At 51.6% G+C, this 15,457-nt stretch overlaps 6 protein-coding genes across 6 annotated transcripts; 3 read left to right on the top strand and 3 right to left on the bottom strand.

Annotated features, from left to right (window-relative positions):
* Positions 1 to 21: 21 nt before the first annotated feature.
* Positions 22 to 1,239, bottom strand: EsH8_VI_000331 (class I SAM-dependent methyltransferase; the record flags this gene model as incomplete). The annotated part of the gene is made up of 3 exons (XM_083271584.1): positions 22 to 484; positions 557 to 761; positions 816 to 1,239. 3 exons carry the CDS (start codon positions 1,237 to 1,239, stop codon positions 22 to 24), a joined length of 1,092 nt encoding a protein of 363 aa, XP_083126758.1.
* A 1,051-nt stretch (positions 1,240 to 2,290) lies between these two features.
* On the bottom strand, positions 2,291 to 3,235 carry EsH8_VI_000332 (uncharacterized protein; the record flags this gene model as incomplete). Its single annotated transcript, XM_083271585.1, has 1 exon — positions 2,291 to 3,235. One exon carries the CDS (start codon positions 3,233 to 3,235, stop codon positions 2,291 to 2,293), a length of 945 nt encoding a protein of 314 aa, XP_083126759.1.
* Positions 3,236 to 3,265: 30 nt separating this feature from the next.
* On the bottom strand, positions 3,266 to 4,648 carry EsH8_VI_000333 (ankyrin repeat domain-containing F-box protein; the record flags this gene model as incomplete). The annotated part of the gene is made up of 1 exon (XM_083271586.1): positions 3,266 to 4,648. The coding sequence occupies one exon, from the start codon at positions 4,646 to 4,648 to the stop codon at positions 3,266 to 3,268; it is 1,383 nt and encodes a 460-aa protein (XP_083126760.1).
* Positions 4,649 to 8,660: 4,012 nt separating this feature from the next.
* Positions 8,661 to 12,656, top strand: EsH8_VI_000334 (uncharacterized protein; the record flags this gene model as incomplete). Its single annotated transcript, XM_083271587.1, has 1 exon — positions 8,661 to 12,656. The coding sequence occupies one exon, from the start codon at positions 8,661 to 8,663 to the stop codon at positions 12,654 to 12,656; it is 3,996 nt and encodes a 1,331-aa protein (XP_083126761.1).
* Positions 12,657 to 12,996: 340 nt separating this feature from the next.
* Positions 12,997 to 13,731, top strand: EsH8_VI_000335 (HAD-like domain-containing protein; the record flags this gene model as incomplete). The annotated part of the gene is made up of 1 exon (XM_083271588.1): positions 12,997 to 13,731. The coding sequence occupies one exon, from the start codon at positions 12,997 to 12,999 to the stop codon at positions 13,729 to 13,731; it is 735 nt and encodes a 244-aa protein (XP_083126762.1).
* A 966-nt stretch (positions 13,732 to 14,697) lies between these two features.
* Positions 14,698 to 15,069, top strand: EsH8_VI_000336 (uncharacterized protein; the record flags this gene model as incomplete). The annotated part of the gene is made up of 1 exon (XM_083271589.1): positions 14,698 to 15,069. The coding sequence occupies one exon, from the start codon at positions 14,698 to 14,700 to the stop codon at positions 15,067 to 15,069; it is 372 nt and encodes a 123-aa protein (XP_083126763.1).
* Positions 15,070 to 15,457: the final 388 nt, after the last annotated feature.

A 15,457-nucleotide genomic window follows, 5' to 3' on the forward strand; every position in this document is an offset into this window, starting at 1 on the left:
TCCATACTCCACCTCCGCAAATCATGCATCTGTCTCGTATGCCTTCTGGCCCGAGAAAGAATTGTAGTATGAGTACGTGTGGTTGTTGTTGTTCAACAGATCCTTGCGCACTTCAATCAAGAAAACCTCAACATCCTCAGCTAACCAGCCCAGGCCTCTGGTTAGAGGGCCGATTGTAATTCCATACAACCCGTCGTAAATAACAGCACGGCAGTAGTCCCCGATGGTTTTCATGGCTGGGTCCTTTGGCCATGTACCTACTGGAACTTTCTTCTTGTCATGTACGAGGTTCAAGAAACCCGCCGCCTCGATGCGGCTACCGTGACTCGTCGCTGCTCTGATATCGATACCAAAACTGGCGAAAGCCTCGTTGAGGTATGTCACCATCCTTTTTGGCCCGTAATCGGGACTCGCTGTGCCGTCGTCACAGTCAAAATCCCAAAGCATTTCCTGGATTTCGACCCAGCCACCCGGCTTAATGACTCTGCTCGGGTTAGAAATTGTACTTCAGATGTATGCGGTACAATTGTGATAGGAACATCAAAGAGGTTCTCACCTGTGCGCCTGGGCCAGCAGTCTGGGCCAGTCTTTGATGGCGTTTGACATGTGTCGTAGGTGAACGTAGTCAAATGAGTTGTCCGGGTAGAGCCAGTCCGCCTCTACATCGTCAACTAAAAATTGCACATTTGGCGGCACGAAGGCCGGTTGAATGGGGCTCAAGTCGAGACCTGTGATGTCGGCCTCCGGATATTCATCGCCCACTGGTGGTAATTAGTCGTTAATGTCTGTCAGGCTTAGTATCGGGTAACACCTACTATCTATGGCCCAAATGCCAGTACCAGTGCCGACGTCGAGAACTTTTTGGGGGTTTTCCAGCGGCGCATTATGTAGAGCCCCTCCGCAGATTTCAACCACCATGGCGTGCTTCATGTCCTCACGTGCCTGCTCAAGATCATCATTGGGTAGGATGTACCTGCCCTCTTTGAATTTGTGGTAGCGACGCTTGTTCTCAAAGTTGAAGTCCCGAACGCTAGAGGAGATGGAGGTCGATGTATTGGAACTCGTGTCGGTGCCGGTCTCATAGCCATCTTCAGAAGGCGCTGCATCATCGGCCTCAATGTGTCCAGTAGATGGATGGCCGGTGACTGGCGACCCATTGGCTTCGGTATACCTAGTTGGCGATGACGCCTGAGGAGGTGCTGTCCCAGGAGCCGTGGAAGTGGCCCGCTCTCCCGTCATTTTGGCGCCTATGCAATGCGATGAAGAAATATCGACTAATGGTAAAGAGTGAATATCCAGGAAACTTGAAGATACCCCGTGTGTTTGTGGGAAGATATGACGAGCACACGAGAAAAAAAGAAGAGAGCCAGGAATATGGCCTGATAGCAGTGCTAACCGCGGTCTCATACACAGTACAGAAGCCCCGGTTTATTTACCCCATCACGGTGACAGTGCGGACCAGGGTCGGCGAGAGGAAAGCCACGGGAATGGTTGTGATAATTGGTCAAATTGGCTAAATTAGATTGTTTGTCTCGTTGGAAAAGTTGTCTTGTTGGAACGAAGAGGGGAGAGCAACCCGGGACCAACGGAGGTCTCACCCGGGAAACGTACGTGCAGACCCCAGTTGGAAGCCATCGCCAATTAGAGAGACGAAGCGACCACGATGCAACCATTCAGCTCAGGGTGGAGGTTATGGTCCCCAGTATCGACGCGGAAAGACCCCGGCAACCAACCCATGCTGCATCTCTACCTCGGAGACTGTTCACCTTTCTGGCATTGAAGTCAAGCTCGGCGTGCGGGGTCCCCGTTCTCGCCAATTATGACCATTCTTCAGTGTCGAAATATCCTTGAGGCCCTGTTCTACTTTTGTTTGTCAATTATGCAACCCACATCCGGCGAGGCCAACAATCGATGTGTTGGCACACCTTCCCGCCTTGTCTTTTTGCCTTTTTGTAGCAGTGGACAGACAAATCAACTAAAATCGGATCAGGGAATCATCAAAAATTGGGAGATCGACTATTAAGTCGCTAGAACATATCTTAAAATAATTCGCTACCAAACAATACGCGGTTTCCTTGACTGCAAGCACCCCTGTAAACCGCAACAGATCCAGATCTAGAATGCAGTTATCAACGCCGTCGACTATGTACATTAGAATCGAGAGCATATTCCCATCGAGACAATCAAGAATTATTGAGGACGATCAATTGTCTGTTGTTACAGAACCACCGCACGGGCAAATTGCATAGCAAGAGCCGAGCGGGATGAAATCCTCGAAGCAATGGGATGTTTACCTGCTCGTCATCGACGCAGGGATTGCCGCCCTCACGACCGCCTGAAGGGTTGGGGGCATGGAAGCTTTGATCTTATGGTGCAGCTTCCTTGCAAGCTTCTTCGAGTGTCTCGCCACGGAGAAGATGAAGGCGGCATAGGCCGCTGACATGACAAGCATGCCCTCCGGATCGCGAGCGTCTTCCGCTAAGGTGTGAGCGTCCCAACCACCTTTCCGACCAAGATACGTGATCAAGGAAATGTAGTCAGGCAGCTGCCGAGAGTCCAGGTAATACGACCCATTTTCTCCAATAAGCTTCATGATGTACCGGATCACGGAGAGCTTCTCCATCTCCTTGGATCCTGGACAGGGACTGGCCCCGGCTTCCGATAACAACCCAATTCTATGAATCCACGTAAGGGACTCATTGGGAGAAATACCGCGGATGACAGTATACATCGCTAGGGTACCTATCGAGCAGTAGGCGTATTCAGGTATCCTTTCATCCTCGTCGAGACACCATAATCTTTTCATATTGTCGCTGAACGATTGGACCCTGACGTGAACATAAATGGTCAACCCCCCTTCGCGCATAAAATGTACCAGGTCCTCTATGTCAATGTCCTCGGTCCGTAAAGCCCACAGGTACGCTTCCGCGAGCTCGGTACGAAGGTCCTCGTATCCTGGTCTATGGCCTGCTCTAGTATGATGAAGGAGCTTGGGAAGTATGTGGATGAGACTGTTCGCGTTGTGCCGCCATCCGGTTGTTCTGTACTGAGGGTACCACTCATCTTCGCCCAGACTCCAGAACATGTCTTTGACCCTAGCTGATTTTGGCGTCGTACATTCGTCCGGTTCCAAGCAGTCGCACCTAATGGACCAAGCAGCGCCTTGCTCGAGGATGGCTTCTGCTGCTTCAACTCTGTCGAACTGGATAGCCCAGTCGAGGGCTTCATAGCGCATAGTGCCGTCGAATTTAAAGAGCGTTTGGGCTTATGTCAAGTACGGATCCGCCCCGAGGGACAGGGCATGGTCGACTGCGCTTCTGCCTGGTGCCAAAATAGCGTAGTGAAGCGGCGTTCCTCCCGAGCCATCCTTAGTCGAGATATCTACCCCGAGGCTTTTCACGAGATACGTCATCATAGACCTTTCTCCTGAAGCAGCGGCAATATGGATTGCAGATACAAAATCGGGGTCGTTCAAGTCCGACCCTTCGCTGTCGTCAAAGTCCGACCCTTCGCTGTCATCAAAGTCCAATCCTTCGCTGTCGTCGGATTCGGATTCGTTGTGCGGGATTTGAGTTTCGTGGCCTGGGATTGCGGTTTCGTAGTTTTGGGTTTCAGTTTGGTAGCCCTGAAGTTCAGTTTCGTCGTCCTGAACTCCAGATTCATAGTCCTGGGCTTCATAGTCAAAGTCTTCCATGTAAAAGTCAATGCCTTCAGGGTCGGCTTCGATGTCGTCTTCGCCGTATTCTAATGGATAATCGTCATCATCTTCCGATTGGCTGTTATCCTCCGACTCAGACCTATCACTCTCCTCGTCGTCTTCGGGCTCATCCCCGTCCATGAGTCCGTTCCCATCATCGAGGCCAAAGATTCTTCTCACATCACGCCGCTCACGAGGCGTGTAGTTGTCGAGACTGCCGGTGAAAGTGGGGAACTGTTCGAGCCGATTTGGCACGCGCACGTTGTGGTATGAGGCGCCTGCATTGAGTAGAAGACGTGCGACGGAGGTGTGGTGGTTGCATATGGCGAAATGAAGCGGTGTCCAGGCCGGAAATCGATCCAGTCTGAGGAATTCGCAATGGACCTCTTTATCGGGGAAGTCGGGATGAGATTCGCTGAACGGATGCTGGCGCACAAGAGGCATGCATTGGCAAAGAAACCGGCCAGGCTTTTCGAAATTGACGTTGGGCTGGCCGAGAAGCCACTGCACAACGTTGTAGTGTCCTTGCATTGCGGCAAGATGTAATGGAGTGGCCCAGCACGCGTGAGGGGGCATGGGGCCGGGGTCGTAACCATCGGGCACAATCAGGTCCACGTTGAGCCAGTCCATCCCGCCGGCCATCTGACTGTCATTCCTGTAGCGTTCTCGCGTCCAGTCATCCACCACCCAGTCTGGTGGCGGGCAAGCGTATATACCGGCAAGGTCTGCACCATAAGCAGCGGCCAGCTTCAGAGTTTCAAGGTTACCAGCGGCGGCGGCAAGGACGGTGACCTCAGGGAGACCATTTGCCACGGCGGTGCGATACAGTTCGGGGTTGAAAACGTCATGGAAGCGACGGTTGACTCTAGCAACCGCATCAATAGACGACAGCGTATCACAGTACTGGGCGATATTCAAGAGAACCTCTGCCGGGAGCTTCATGAACGCCATCTCCTTGGATATATGTCAGTAGACGGCTCAGTAGCAGAAAGATCTTGAAGGCTTACGACGGCACATGGAACACTTAACAGGGGGGGAAGGAGGGTGGAAGGTAATTATCTGCAAAGCGAAGCTGCTGGTTTGTGGGTTGACTCGGAAAGCTCACACATGCCTGGAGGAGGGAAACGTCGAGTTGAAATGGCAATTGAGTTCAATAATTCAGGCGGCGGAGACGATTTAATTAAGGCGCGGTTGGTGGAGGAGCACGACGCGCTCTGGCACGTAAAAATGGCGAAAAAGAAAGGTTCACAGGGGGTTTTGAAGAGTCAGGACCCGGCCATCAATTACAATCCCTGCTCAAAGGGAATTCCCATGCCACAAAGTAACCGCGCCATGATTTTTCGTACCTGTGCATATTTTGAAGCAATTATGGGAGGTACTTTGCCATAGCGCCTTCAGAATCAGCAATGTATTTCGGCTTCACCGCAGACTTTGCTTAACACCCTCGGTTGGTGCCCGGCTTCTCGTGGTGTCCCGCCGACCGCCCCGATGAAGTGGGGCCGAATCAGCATCCGACATCAGTATGTGATGCCGCATTGGACCGGGGGTATCGGACACCCTGTTATAAACAATGCAACGAATTCATCGATCGAAAAACGTATTTGTATTGATTCTAGGTTCTCGAGAGATTTAAGCCCATTATAAAGCACATATCTCTTTCTTTCCTACCTAACCGAAACGGCCAAAGATTGGTCAGTCTGGTCGTGTTGACCGAGGAATCATGATTTCCAGTCACACTCATAATTGATATGGTAACAAATTTATAGTCTTGTTTCCTCTGGTTCTCTAACCCATTACACAATGTTATGCTGAAACTTTTCTTTACCAGGCATCCGTATTGTGTAAGCGAGTGAAAAATCGTAAGCTTTCACGCCCAACACTTCCCTTAGTTCCATAAAACGAAAGTGTTAACAACTTCAATGGCTTGATTTTTCCCTTGAAATCGCTTAAAATGATTTCAGAGGGGGGCGGGGGTCCTTTTTTTTTACAATAAAAACTTCGTCGTCAATTCTTCTTGCAACAGCCGTTATTGGTAATTTCCCATGGGCCCAATATAATGCGCCATTCTTGAAGACAAGAGCGACAAGTGGAGGTAGTTAAACAAGACAGTGTACACCAGGACTTGTTTGTGGTAGAACAAACCCGCAGTCAACACCTGTCATTTGTCATTTAATCCGAGACTAGTGACCATGATGTACTCTTATAGACAGTCGGTGGTAAGACCATCGTCTTGTCTATAGTAAAGAACCTTAGCAAGAACCTCTGTGGCTTTGTGTGCAAGCGTAGTACCGCAGTCTTCTGCCATTTTTTATATGACAGACATGTTTCCATGTTGACCTAGGCGCCAGTAATGATTCAATGTTGCAATGTTGAATTCAGTCACTTAAAGTAAATAATGTAAGAAAAATCTTGAAGGTGGAATTGGCGGACAATGTTCACTATAAACTGGCCAACAGGCACCAAGTCATATAGAATGCGGAACCTATATAGGGAGCAGCATATATATACAGCTTACAATGAGGTACTACTCCCAATGACCAATACCAAATGTTCAAGATCAGCCAAAAGACCGTCTATCAAGGCGGGCTTCACAATAGATCCGTTCCAGGAGATTGTGACGGTAATCTCGCCGTCGGCAATGCCAGCAACGTTTACACCAAATCCAGTGCCCACGGCCATAGCAGACTGACAGAACACGGCGCGCGTCAACTTCCAGCCCCCATTGTCAACAGCTCCCTTGATGGCTCCCAGATTACTGACCTCTCAGCTGTTGTCGCACTCAGTGCCATCCTTTTGGCGAAAGAATACGTGGAAGTCACCGACATACTTAAGCATGGCGGTGATGTCATCGTTGGCAAAGTTGTGAGTCTAGTTTCGATGTCTGTTTTCACAGATGCTGCGAGGTCCCATATTGCGCTCTGGAGGTCTTGGCCAGAGGACTCGCGCAATTCTTGAAACATCAGCCTTTGGTGTTGAATGATTCGTTGGTGTCACAAGAACTGCCATCAAACTGTCTACGTAAAGATCCGCTGCGACTGGCACCTGCCGTCTCAGGCTAATGGCGGAGCAAGGTTCAGATGACAGTCCCTCAGAAGCCGGGAGACGCCGAGAGAGAGAAGCTGCGACAAGAGCATGTAGCAGCGGTGTCAAAGTCAGGAAATGAGATCGGGCCGCAGCCAAGAGTCTAGTCGCATTTGGAGCGGAAATTCGCAAGATTCATACACTCGTTTAATAAGGCAGTGAGAAGTCAATAGCGTGTCCTTTCCAAATGGTGACCTCGGGGTTTGACATCAGCCATGAGGGCCCAAAGGCATTCCACAACTCCCAGAGAAAGTAGGACCAGCTAACACTGCTGTTGAGTAGCTGGTGTTGCGGCGGTGAGAGGATCGATGGCTCCGGAAGTTGAAGGTGAAGACTGTGTTCGACGAATCCCAAGAGGGGTTGAGCAGGGTTTCTGAGGGCCTCAAGAAGTCGTGTGTGAAAGATGGAGCCACTGGTGCCGTCGCTGATGGCATGATGAAAAGAGTAGATGATCTCAATTTCCGATGAACCCATCTAGGTTAGTCTGAATTGGAATAACTGCAATCCTCCAGGGCGGGCGCTACTCGATGTGTCGTGCTGAAAGGAAAGATGTTCCAAGGGCTGCATCTACTGTGTCTGGGCGGGACGGCCCGAACCATTGTACCTGATCTGATAGATCAATGCGTGGGATGTGGACAAAGCATGGCGTTTGCTTGTCTTCGTCAATAATGCCGATGCGCATAGACGGTTGCTCTAGGATGACCTGTGCTATGGCTCGGCAAAGCCCATTCTTGAGACCTTTGACGTCGGCACGTGGTGGGACTGCGTACCGTCCCGTCACCGAAACGCATCTGTACAAGCCGAGCGAATGGCGAGCAGTTGAGAACTTCTCCCTGGATCTTTTCAGGCTCCAAATATCGCAGAAAACGGAGTCAAACAATCATACATTTCGCCACATGGTTGGACAACGGTCGCTTGGACCTTCATTGCTTCCAGAATATGAGGAAGGCTCTTAAGCTCATCAGATGGGCTTCGTTATTGTTGCTGGTAACATTCAGGTGGGTCTTAAGATGGATAAAGGGATTGATTGTCTGAGCTTTGGAATTGGTCCAAGTTCGAGGGCACGTGTCCTCAGTTTTATGGAGCCTTGCACCTAGCTCCTTGTGCACGTCTGTTCCTGCATTTGACCCTGTCAGTCCCTCCCTGAATGCAAGGGGGCTTGCTAGTTCTCCTTTTGATCATTACATGAATGGATCTTATGCCAGATGAGATTCAATGAGTCGTGAGACGCGCAATCTTCGCTTGGCCTATGGATGGCTCAGACTTGTGGGGACCTCTTCGTAATTTCACATTGGCCGAATAGCCAGTATGTCTGAAGCTTCCGGATGTTGCGGAATATGGATGGCATGTTGGAAGTTACGGGAATGACGAAAAGAATGAGATAAACCCATTGTTCAACACTTCTCAACGTTGTCTTTACAACGCACCGTTTTTGACTGGCATGATTCATCAGCTACCAAAGCTGGGGGAGCTCCAGAGCTTGGGCCCCTGTATTAATCGGAAGCTGCCGATTCGTCATTTCTTTTTATGTTTTTCCGTTCCGATATTTGAGAGGGGCGTTGTGGGGTTCGCCCCAAGTGGGAAAGAAGTCCAGGGGACCCCGGTCAATTTCTTGTGGAAGACGCGGTACACCATCTGCGACCTAAATATTGTCTTCTCATTTGCGCGACACATATTCCCCTGACAAGCATGCGAATTGAAATGGCCACGATGGTTCTTACCAGCTCATAGCTTGCTTCAGCCTGCCTCGTTGTATTAATCGCGTGTCGTTCTGATATGACGCGACCGGTTGCCAAATCGCATCGCAAAACAATGCAGCTTCGCACAGCTTGACCCTGTCCCTCACCCATATCGACAAACGTGACCGCGAACTCAAATCACCATGGACCACGACAGACCTGTCAGCGCTTTTGGGCTGCGACCGAACCGTCGCGCTTCTACCCAACTGACCATCGACGAAGAAGGCCGGAGGCCGTTATTTTCAAAACCATCAAGAGAAAGCCTCGGATCCTTAAACCCTGCCCAGGCGGCGCCGGGAGCGACTCGATTCGGCTTCTCTCCAACGAATGCTAATGCGCACACGAATGGCCGCCCACCCTCACGGGCTGCTGCGATCCCCCGACCTTCGAGCTCTGCTTCGCAGACGCCATCCCTCAACTCCAACCACTCCTCCGAGATCATTTCCCCCGGCTCTCGCATACCTCGGCCCAAGTCCACGATCGGAATATTCGCCAAGGGCACAGGCGCATCCGTCGCCGAGGCCTGGAAGTTGGCGGACGAAAACCGGGTACATACTCTTGAAAGGGTGCGACGAGTCTCCCCCGCTATCGACGGATCACCCAGTCCCGCGCCGCGCCCCTATCTTAACAGACAGCCTCCTGATGAGTCCAAAGCGCGACAAACGCGCGGCAAGGATGCTGTCGATTATAGCCGTCCCAGACCCCTTTCGAGGCTGTCAAGTGATTCGCTCCGCGATAGCTATGCGACGCGGCATGGAGGTAGCCCGGGATCTCAACATAGTCTTTCAAGCTCTGGTAGCTTCGACCGTCGACTCAGCCAATACGAGCGCGAAATGGATCAATCTCCAAGCCTTTCGCGACAGCCAGACCATCTTTTCGGCAGAAATAGGATAGGGCCCAAGATCTCTGAGACTGGTCAGACCTTGGCAAGGAAAACGAGCAACGGCAGCCTTAATGGGGCTCAAAGCCTTGGACGGAGGGCGAGCAACAGCAGCCTGAATGGTGGTCAGAATCTGGGTAGGAGGACAAGTTACGGCAGTCTGAGCGGCAGCCCCCGCCCACCAGCTTTTGCAAAGAGTCATGTTCCTGAAGGGCGGATCAAGGAACTCCTGGACCAGGACGAAAAAGGTGTGAAACGATCCAGTAACTCGAAGCCCGACTGGGAGCTCGCAGCCGATACACCACTTCCCTCCATCGAGGCCGGTATTGTCCCACAGGAGCCCACCCCACCAACTTCACGGCCGGCTTCCACGAACCCCGAAATCCGATCACCGGAGAAGAGCTATGCCTGGCAATTAGACGCAGATTTCACAGCTGGAGACTTGCAATTTTCGGACAGCCCGCGAATAAGAATGGGCGGCATGACATTTGGCAAAGTCTCCGATCATCGCCATTCCGCTGGCAATGCAAATGCGGACAACCAAGGTATTTCCGGTGCTCTTGAGTCGAACGGGCTCTCGAGGCGGGAGTTATCTTCCGAGGCGACCTCCCGTGCAGGACGATCCTACACTAAAATTGACGAGATTCGCCAACGGGAAGAAAAGGCCAACGAAGAACTCGCGGAATTGCGAAGGGGTCAGTCAAGAGCTAGGAACACCAGGCTAGAGGAAATCCGCGAGAGGGAAGCCGATGCTGAAGAGGAGCTGGCCAAGCAGTCAAAGGCGCAAGCCCGTTCATACTACCCGACTCCCGACGACCTACCAATGCCCGAGGAAGTGGAAGAACAGCCGAGGCCAAAGAACACGAAACTTGACGAAATACGAGCAAGAGAGGCCGAATCTTTGTCGAAGAGGGCCATGGCTTCCAGCAGGTTAGAAGAGATTCGGGAGCAAAACTCCATGTCAAGATCTAAATCGCCGGAGGCAAGACGCAGCAACGAACTAGCTAGGGAATCAACACCTGCCCGCGAGGTAAACAGAGAATCCAGGCGGCCAGCAAAGGAAGAAGGCGAACATGTACCTAACACGCCCATCACCATCTATCGCAAGGCCCCCTTGGACAGAGACAACAAGCCGCCGACCGAGTCGACCTCGGGGATGCGGAAGGAGCTAGCAAGCCCCAAGTCTTCAAGGCCACAGTCGCACACGCGAACAGACTCTAGGGACTTGCTGCAAAGACTCGCCAGAGCTGCTAGCAGCAGTCCCGCTCCCGAGGTCCAGGATCAGCTTGTCAAACCAGATGTGGCGAAGAAGCTTGTCGAAGATAATGAGGAGAAAAAGGAGAGATATGACGAAGTGAAACTTGCACCACAGCATCACCGTGAGAGTTTCAAGGAGCCCCAGCAGGAAAGTGTCAGCAGCCAGGCCCAGAGCAAACCGGCTGCGGAGGAACAGAAAGAAGTGACGGAAGAGCCAGTCAAGAAGAGAGATGCTCCTCGTCGCAAAAGTGTTCGCGAAGAGCCGGTCCAGGAGCCTGAGCCAAAGCCGGATCCGCCACAAAGCAGCCGCAGGGTGGGCTTGAAGACTTCGGAGCCAGCGTACAAGACGGACAACCCACAACCCAGTCTTAAAGATGAGTCAAAGGCCTCGGAACCAGAGAGGCCGAAGTCTGCCGTGGATTTTGCCGCCCGACGCCGGGAACGTCGTCAGCGCTCAACCGATTCAGCTAAGGACAGTCGGAAGAGCATGGCGATGTCGGACGGCGATCCCACTGACCGCATCCTTCAAGAGATGAATCTCTTTGCGCCCGCAGATAATCAGTCTGAGCGGGGTTCGGTGAGAGCCCAATCGGCGGAACCACCTACTGAGGAAGATGAGGATAAGCGCCTCTTCGCCGACGAAACTCCCCGGCCCGTCAAGGTTGATCCGTTGTCCCTTCCCACCCCCAAGGTAACAGGCGCCTACGTGGAAACACCTGCAACGGTCAGGATCGAAAAGGTTGAGGAGGATGCCCTGCCACCATTTAGGCCTGATACAAACCCGACCACAAGTCACAGCAGGCCACCAAGTCGCAGGGGCTCGCGACCGCCATCAAGAGCAAGGTCTTTTTCCAAGGCCGGCGAATCAGAGTCTGAAACCAGTGACCAGAGGGAACAAGGGAAAGAAGCTACGGCAACTATGACGACTTCCATACTTCGACGTCGCAACCGGTCAAGCTCCCGACCCCGCAGGCCACTGATCAATTCAGTCAAACCGCCAACCGTGAAAGACGATCTTCTGGAGCTTCAACGCATTCACCAGATCGATGACTCCACTCTTGACGATTTTGAAGAGATGTTTAACTTACAGAAGCTTCAAAATGCTCCTTCCCCCGACATTGAGTCCATGCTCGACGAGATATCAATAAAGCGGGAGGAAGTCGCGGCCAAGCCAAACCTGACCAAGACTGAACGAGATCGCGAGCTGGAGCAATACGACAGAATGAGCAAGACACTGAAAGACGGACTTTTCAATATTCGTACGGCCAAGCAGGGCATTGAACGCCTGGAGGGGCAGGTGTCTCATTCGGAGGGTAAGAATGACGACAGCTCTGCTCCTACTGCAAAGGTCGGGCTGTCGAAGACGCAGCAGCTGGCACACAAGATGCATCACCATCACTCCGATCATGCTCAAGACTGCCCGGATTGTATTCGCCAAACTCCTTCTAAGGAAGTGTCCTACCTCCACCTACCTGTACCGAGCCTCTACAAGCGCAAGCCTTTCCGCCTCACCTCCATCGGCTTGATCTTGCTCCTCGTCTCACTCTGGTACGCTGCCGAATCCGCCGTGTGCGAGCTCTATTGTCGACCGGCAACGTGTTCTTCGACGCCTTGCGTTTGGTCATCGACGGACCCAACTTGGGGCACTGCCATTCCTGTGAAGCTTGATGAGTGGGCCACCAACGGTTGGGGTCGCCAGATCTTCAGCCAGCTGTCTGAAGACGCTTCGGACCTATGGGCAGACGCGGTAGACTTTGCTACCGGTACTGAGATCACCTCTGTTGACATCAACACCCTGGATTTCTACGAAAAGCGACAACACCGCCGCCGACTCCGCAAGAAGGGGCTTGTCAAGCGGCCCGCTGAGTCTGCCGAGGACAAGGCCAAATGGGATGCGTGGCATGCGGCACGCGTGGCCAACGAGCGCGTACAGGAAGCTAGGGAGATGGGGTATGATATCGGCGACGCAGACGAGAGCTTTGGGGATGACGAAATGTTGTGAGTAGGTAATAAATACGGCCATTGTATATTAATAGTTTACGTGGCGCGCTTTCCGGATGAGGGCAAGCATGTTACAACCTCGAGCGTCAGCTCCGTTGGTAATTCAATATTTGCAAATCACCAGTTTAATCCTTGAACGATGCGATGATCCGCCAGACGGTCGCGACAATTGACGAAATTGTGGAACCCGGCGCTCTCCGGCGCTCTCCGCAGCGTTGACTCGTGGAGCTGGTGAATACCCCGGGAACGAGTGCTTTTCACAACTTTGCGATTCAATTCACATTTACCACCCGACTCTGCCCATGATTTCCACAGTACTCGCGTGCCTGATACGATAAATCATGAGAGGACCTGACTATCCTTGCATCAAGGCCATCCTGGCTGAGAAGCCATGGTTCGGCTTCGACCTCGATGACACCTTACACGAGTTCCGCCGTGCATCCTCGGCCGCCGCTTCCCAAACCCTCAAAAGGATCTCTCAACGGCACGGAACCCCTGCAGCTTCCTTGAAGGAAGAGTACTCCAATATCCTCCGCGAAAAAACTTCGAATGCGTTCTCGGACGGGAAGACCTCGTTCGAGTACCGGAGAGAAAGGTTCTCCTCGTTGTTGGAGCGCTTTTCCCTGCCGCAAGATGCCCACTTTCTCGACGAGCTTTTGGATGTTTATGAGACGACTCTTAATGAATCACTGCAACTCAAGGACGGAGCACTTAGTCTGCTTGAAGCATTGAAGGCAGTGGGGAAGAAGATCGCAGTCATTACAGAAGGGCCCCAGGATGCCCAGGAGCGGACGGTTCGGAACCTCGGCATTGCTGGGCACATTGACTTCCTGGCCACGACAAACTATTTTGGGGTTTCGAAGACTGACGGGCTGTTCCCAAAGGTTTTGAAGCATCTTGATATTTCGGCAGCGGACATGGTGTATGTCGGGGACAATGAGCTGCGGGATGTGAAGCCTGCCATGGCCGAGGGAATCTTTTGCATCCATTTCAACGAGGCTGCAGACACCTCTTTGGACAGCGAGCCTCCACGAACTTACAGTCTAAAGAGCCTCGAGCGCGTTGTAGTTGACTGATAAGTGAGCTCCTAAAAATATCTAGAAAAACAGTGGCATATGTGCTAGGAATCCAATTTATTTTGGCCAGTTTCTGGTCAGGTTTTGACGCTGCCGTAGAACCTCTCGTTATTTTTGAGTGTATTTTCTCTGTGTACATTTGTAATTTGACAAAGTCATGGGCGGTGTCAGAACACGTGTTGGGCCTTTCATTCCCTACCAAATCACAACTATGTGACGGGTTCATTTCGATTTGTAGGAGATCTGGTAACATGTGCCCAAAACGAGCCTCGATTTCAACGGACTTCAGTCTTCTCATATAAAAAGTAGACTTTGGTCATGAATCTTTCAAGAACTCACATTGAGTGGGTGCATGGATTTGAAATTCTTACGATTGGCTTCCAACCCCGAAATGCCATACATCAACTCTCCAGGTTTCTATGTAAAAAGATATTAATACCCCCAATTGTGCTCACACTTCTGTCAAAATAATGCCAGTAATTCTACTTCTTAAGAAGATCTTCTCAATGATCTCATTCAATAGCTGGACTAAAAAGGACCACGAGACGCAGTGGAAACTTAGCGCCTTGTATAGCACGACCAAGAGAGCCTTCGACGTCACTAGCAAGAGCGATGCATGCCAATCGCGAAGATCTTCCAATTCTTACACCACATACTTCCCTCCATGCCCGGTCATGCTCAACGGTATCTGAACATGAACTACACTGCTGCGCCTTTTACGTGACAGGCAGGGGTTCGAGATGCGTGTGGCCAGGTAACCATTTCCCAATCCAACCATTTCACCGCCAAAGCCCCCCGCTTTAGCAATATAAATTTGTGGTAGAAATTCGACCTTCACAAAAACATGAGAGCAACATATGCAACAATTGACACTGCAATTGTTACAAGATCAATTACAGCCCGGCCTGTAACTCAGCAGCATCTCACAAGTTATCGTCGTCGCAAACGAATAAATACACCGCCACGATGAACAGCTCAATGTGTCTCAACGGCGACAGCTTGCCCGAGCTTTCAAACCTCCCGATCCCGCAAAACATCACCTTCGCCGTCATCCCCGGCCGCAACACCTCCGACGCCGCCATGGTCTCCTGCTGCGCGCCGAACCCCGTGCAGTTGGCCGAAGGCTGCTACGAGTGGTGTGAGCTCCCCGACACCTACAAGGGCGGCGGTATCTCGTCATCGTTCGGAAGCTGTTTGACGGCCAATCACCGGAACCTGAACTCTTCAAGAATTCTAGGCGTACACACGGCCAACAGTGCGGCGGGGAAGCCGGGTGTTACTGTTACGGGGCTTGGTATGCTGGCGTTACTCGCCTCGACGTTCTTTCTGCTGGCTTGAACATGGGGAACAATCGAGCGGTTTTTCTGGGATGTGTTATAGAGTTTGGTGTGTGCTAGCCTCTTCCATTGTCGTCGTGCTTCATAATCTAACACGGAGATAGGAGTTGTGATGCATGATTCGTACCGTTGTAATTGAATGATACCTCGGCATTGTCGTCCATAATATAATGTGTTCCATGCATCCTCGAGGCGAGCTGGAGATAGGTAGCAGTGTTCATTATCTTCTACTTGATGAGGACAAACGACACTCCCTTAAGCCAATGACCCCATCGAAGCGAATGTCTGGCTCCCGAAGACAATGAGCCGTTTGAATTGCAACTACCAAGAAGATGCCTAGGCGAGTGTGTTGGAAATCATGACCACAGAGACACCCATTTTACAGTAAA

This window comes from Colletotrichum jinshuiense, chromosome 6, assembly GCF_051148585.1.
Source record: "Colletotrichum jinshuiense chromosome 6, complete sequence".
NCBI lineage: Eukaryota > Fungi > Ascomycota > Sordariomycetes > Glomerellales > Glomerellaceae > Colletotrichum > Colletotrichum jinshuiense.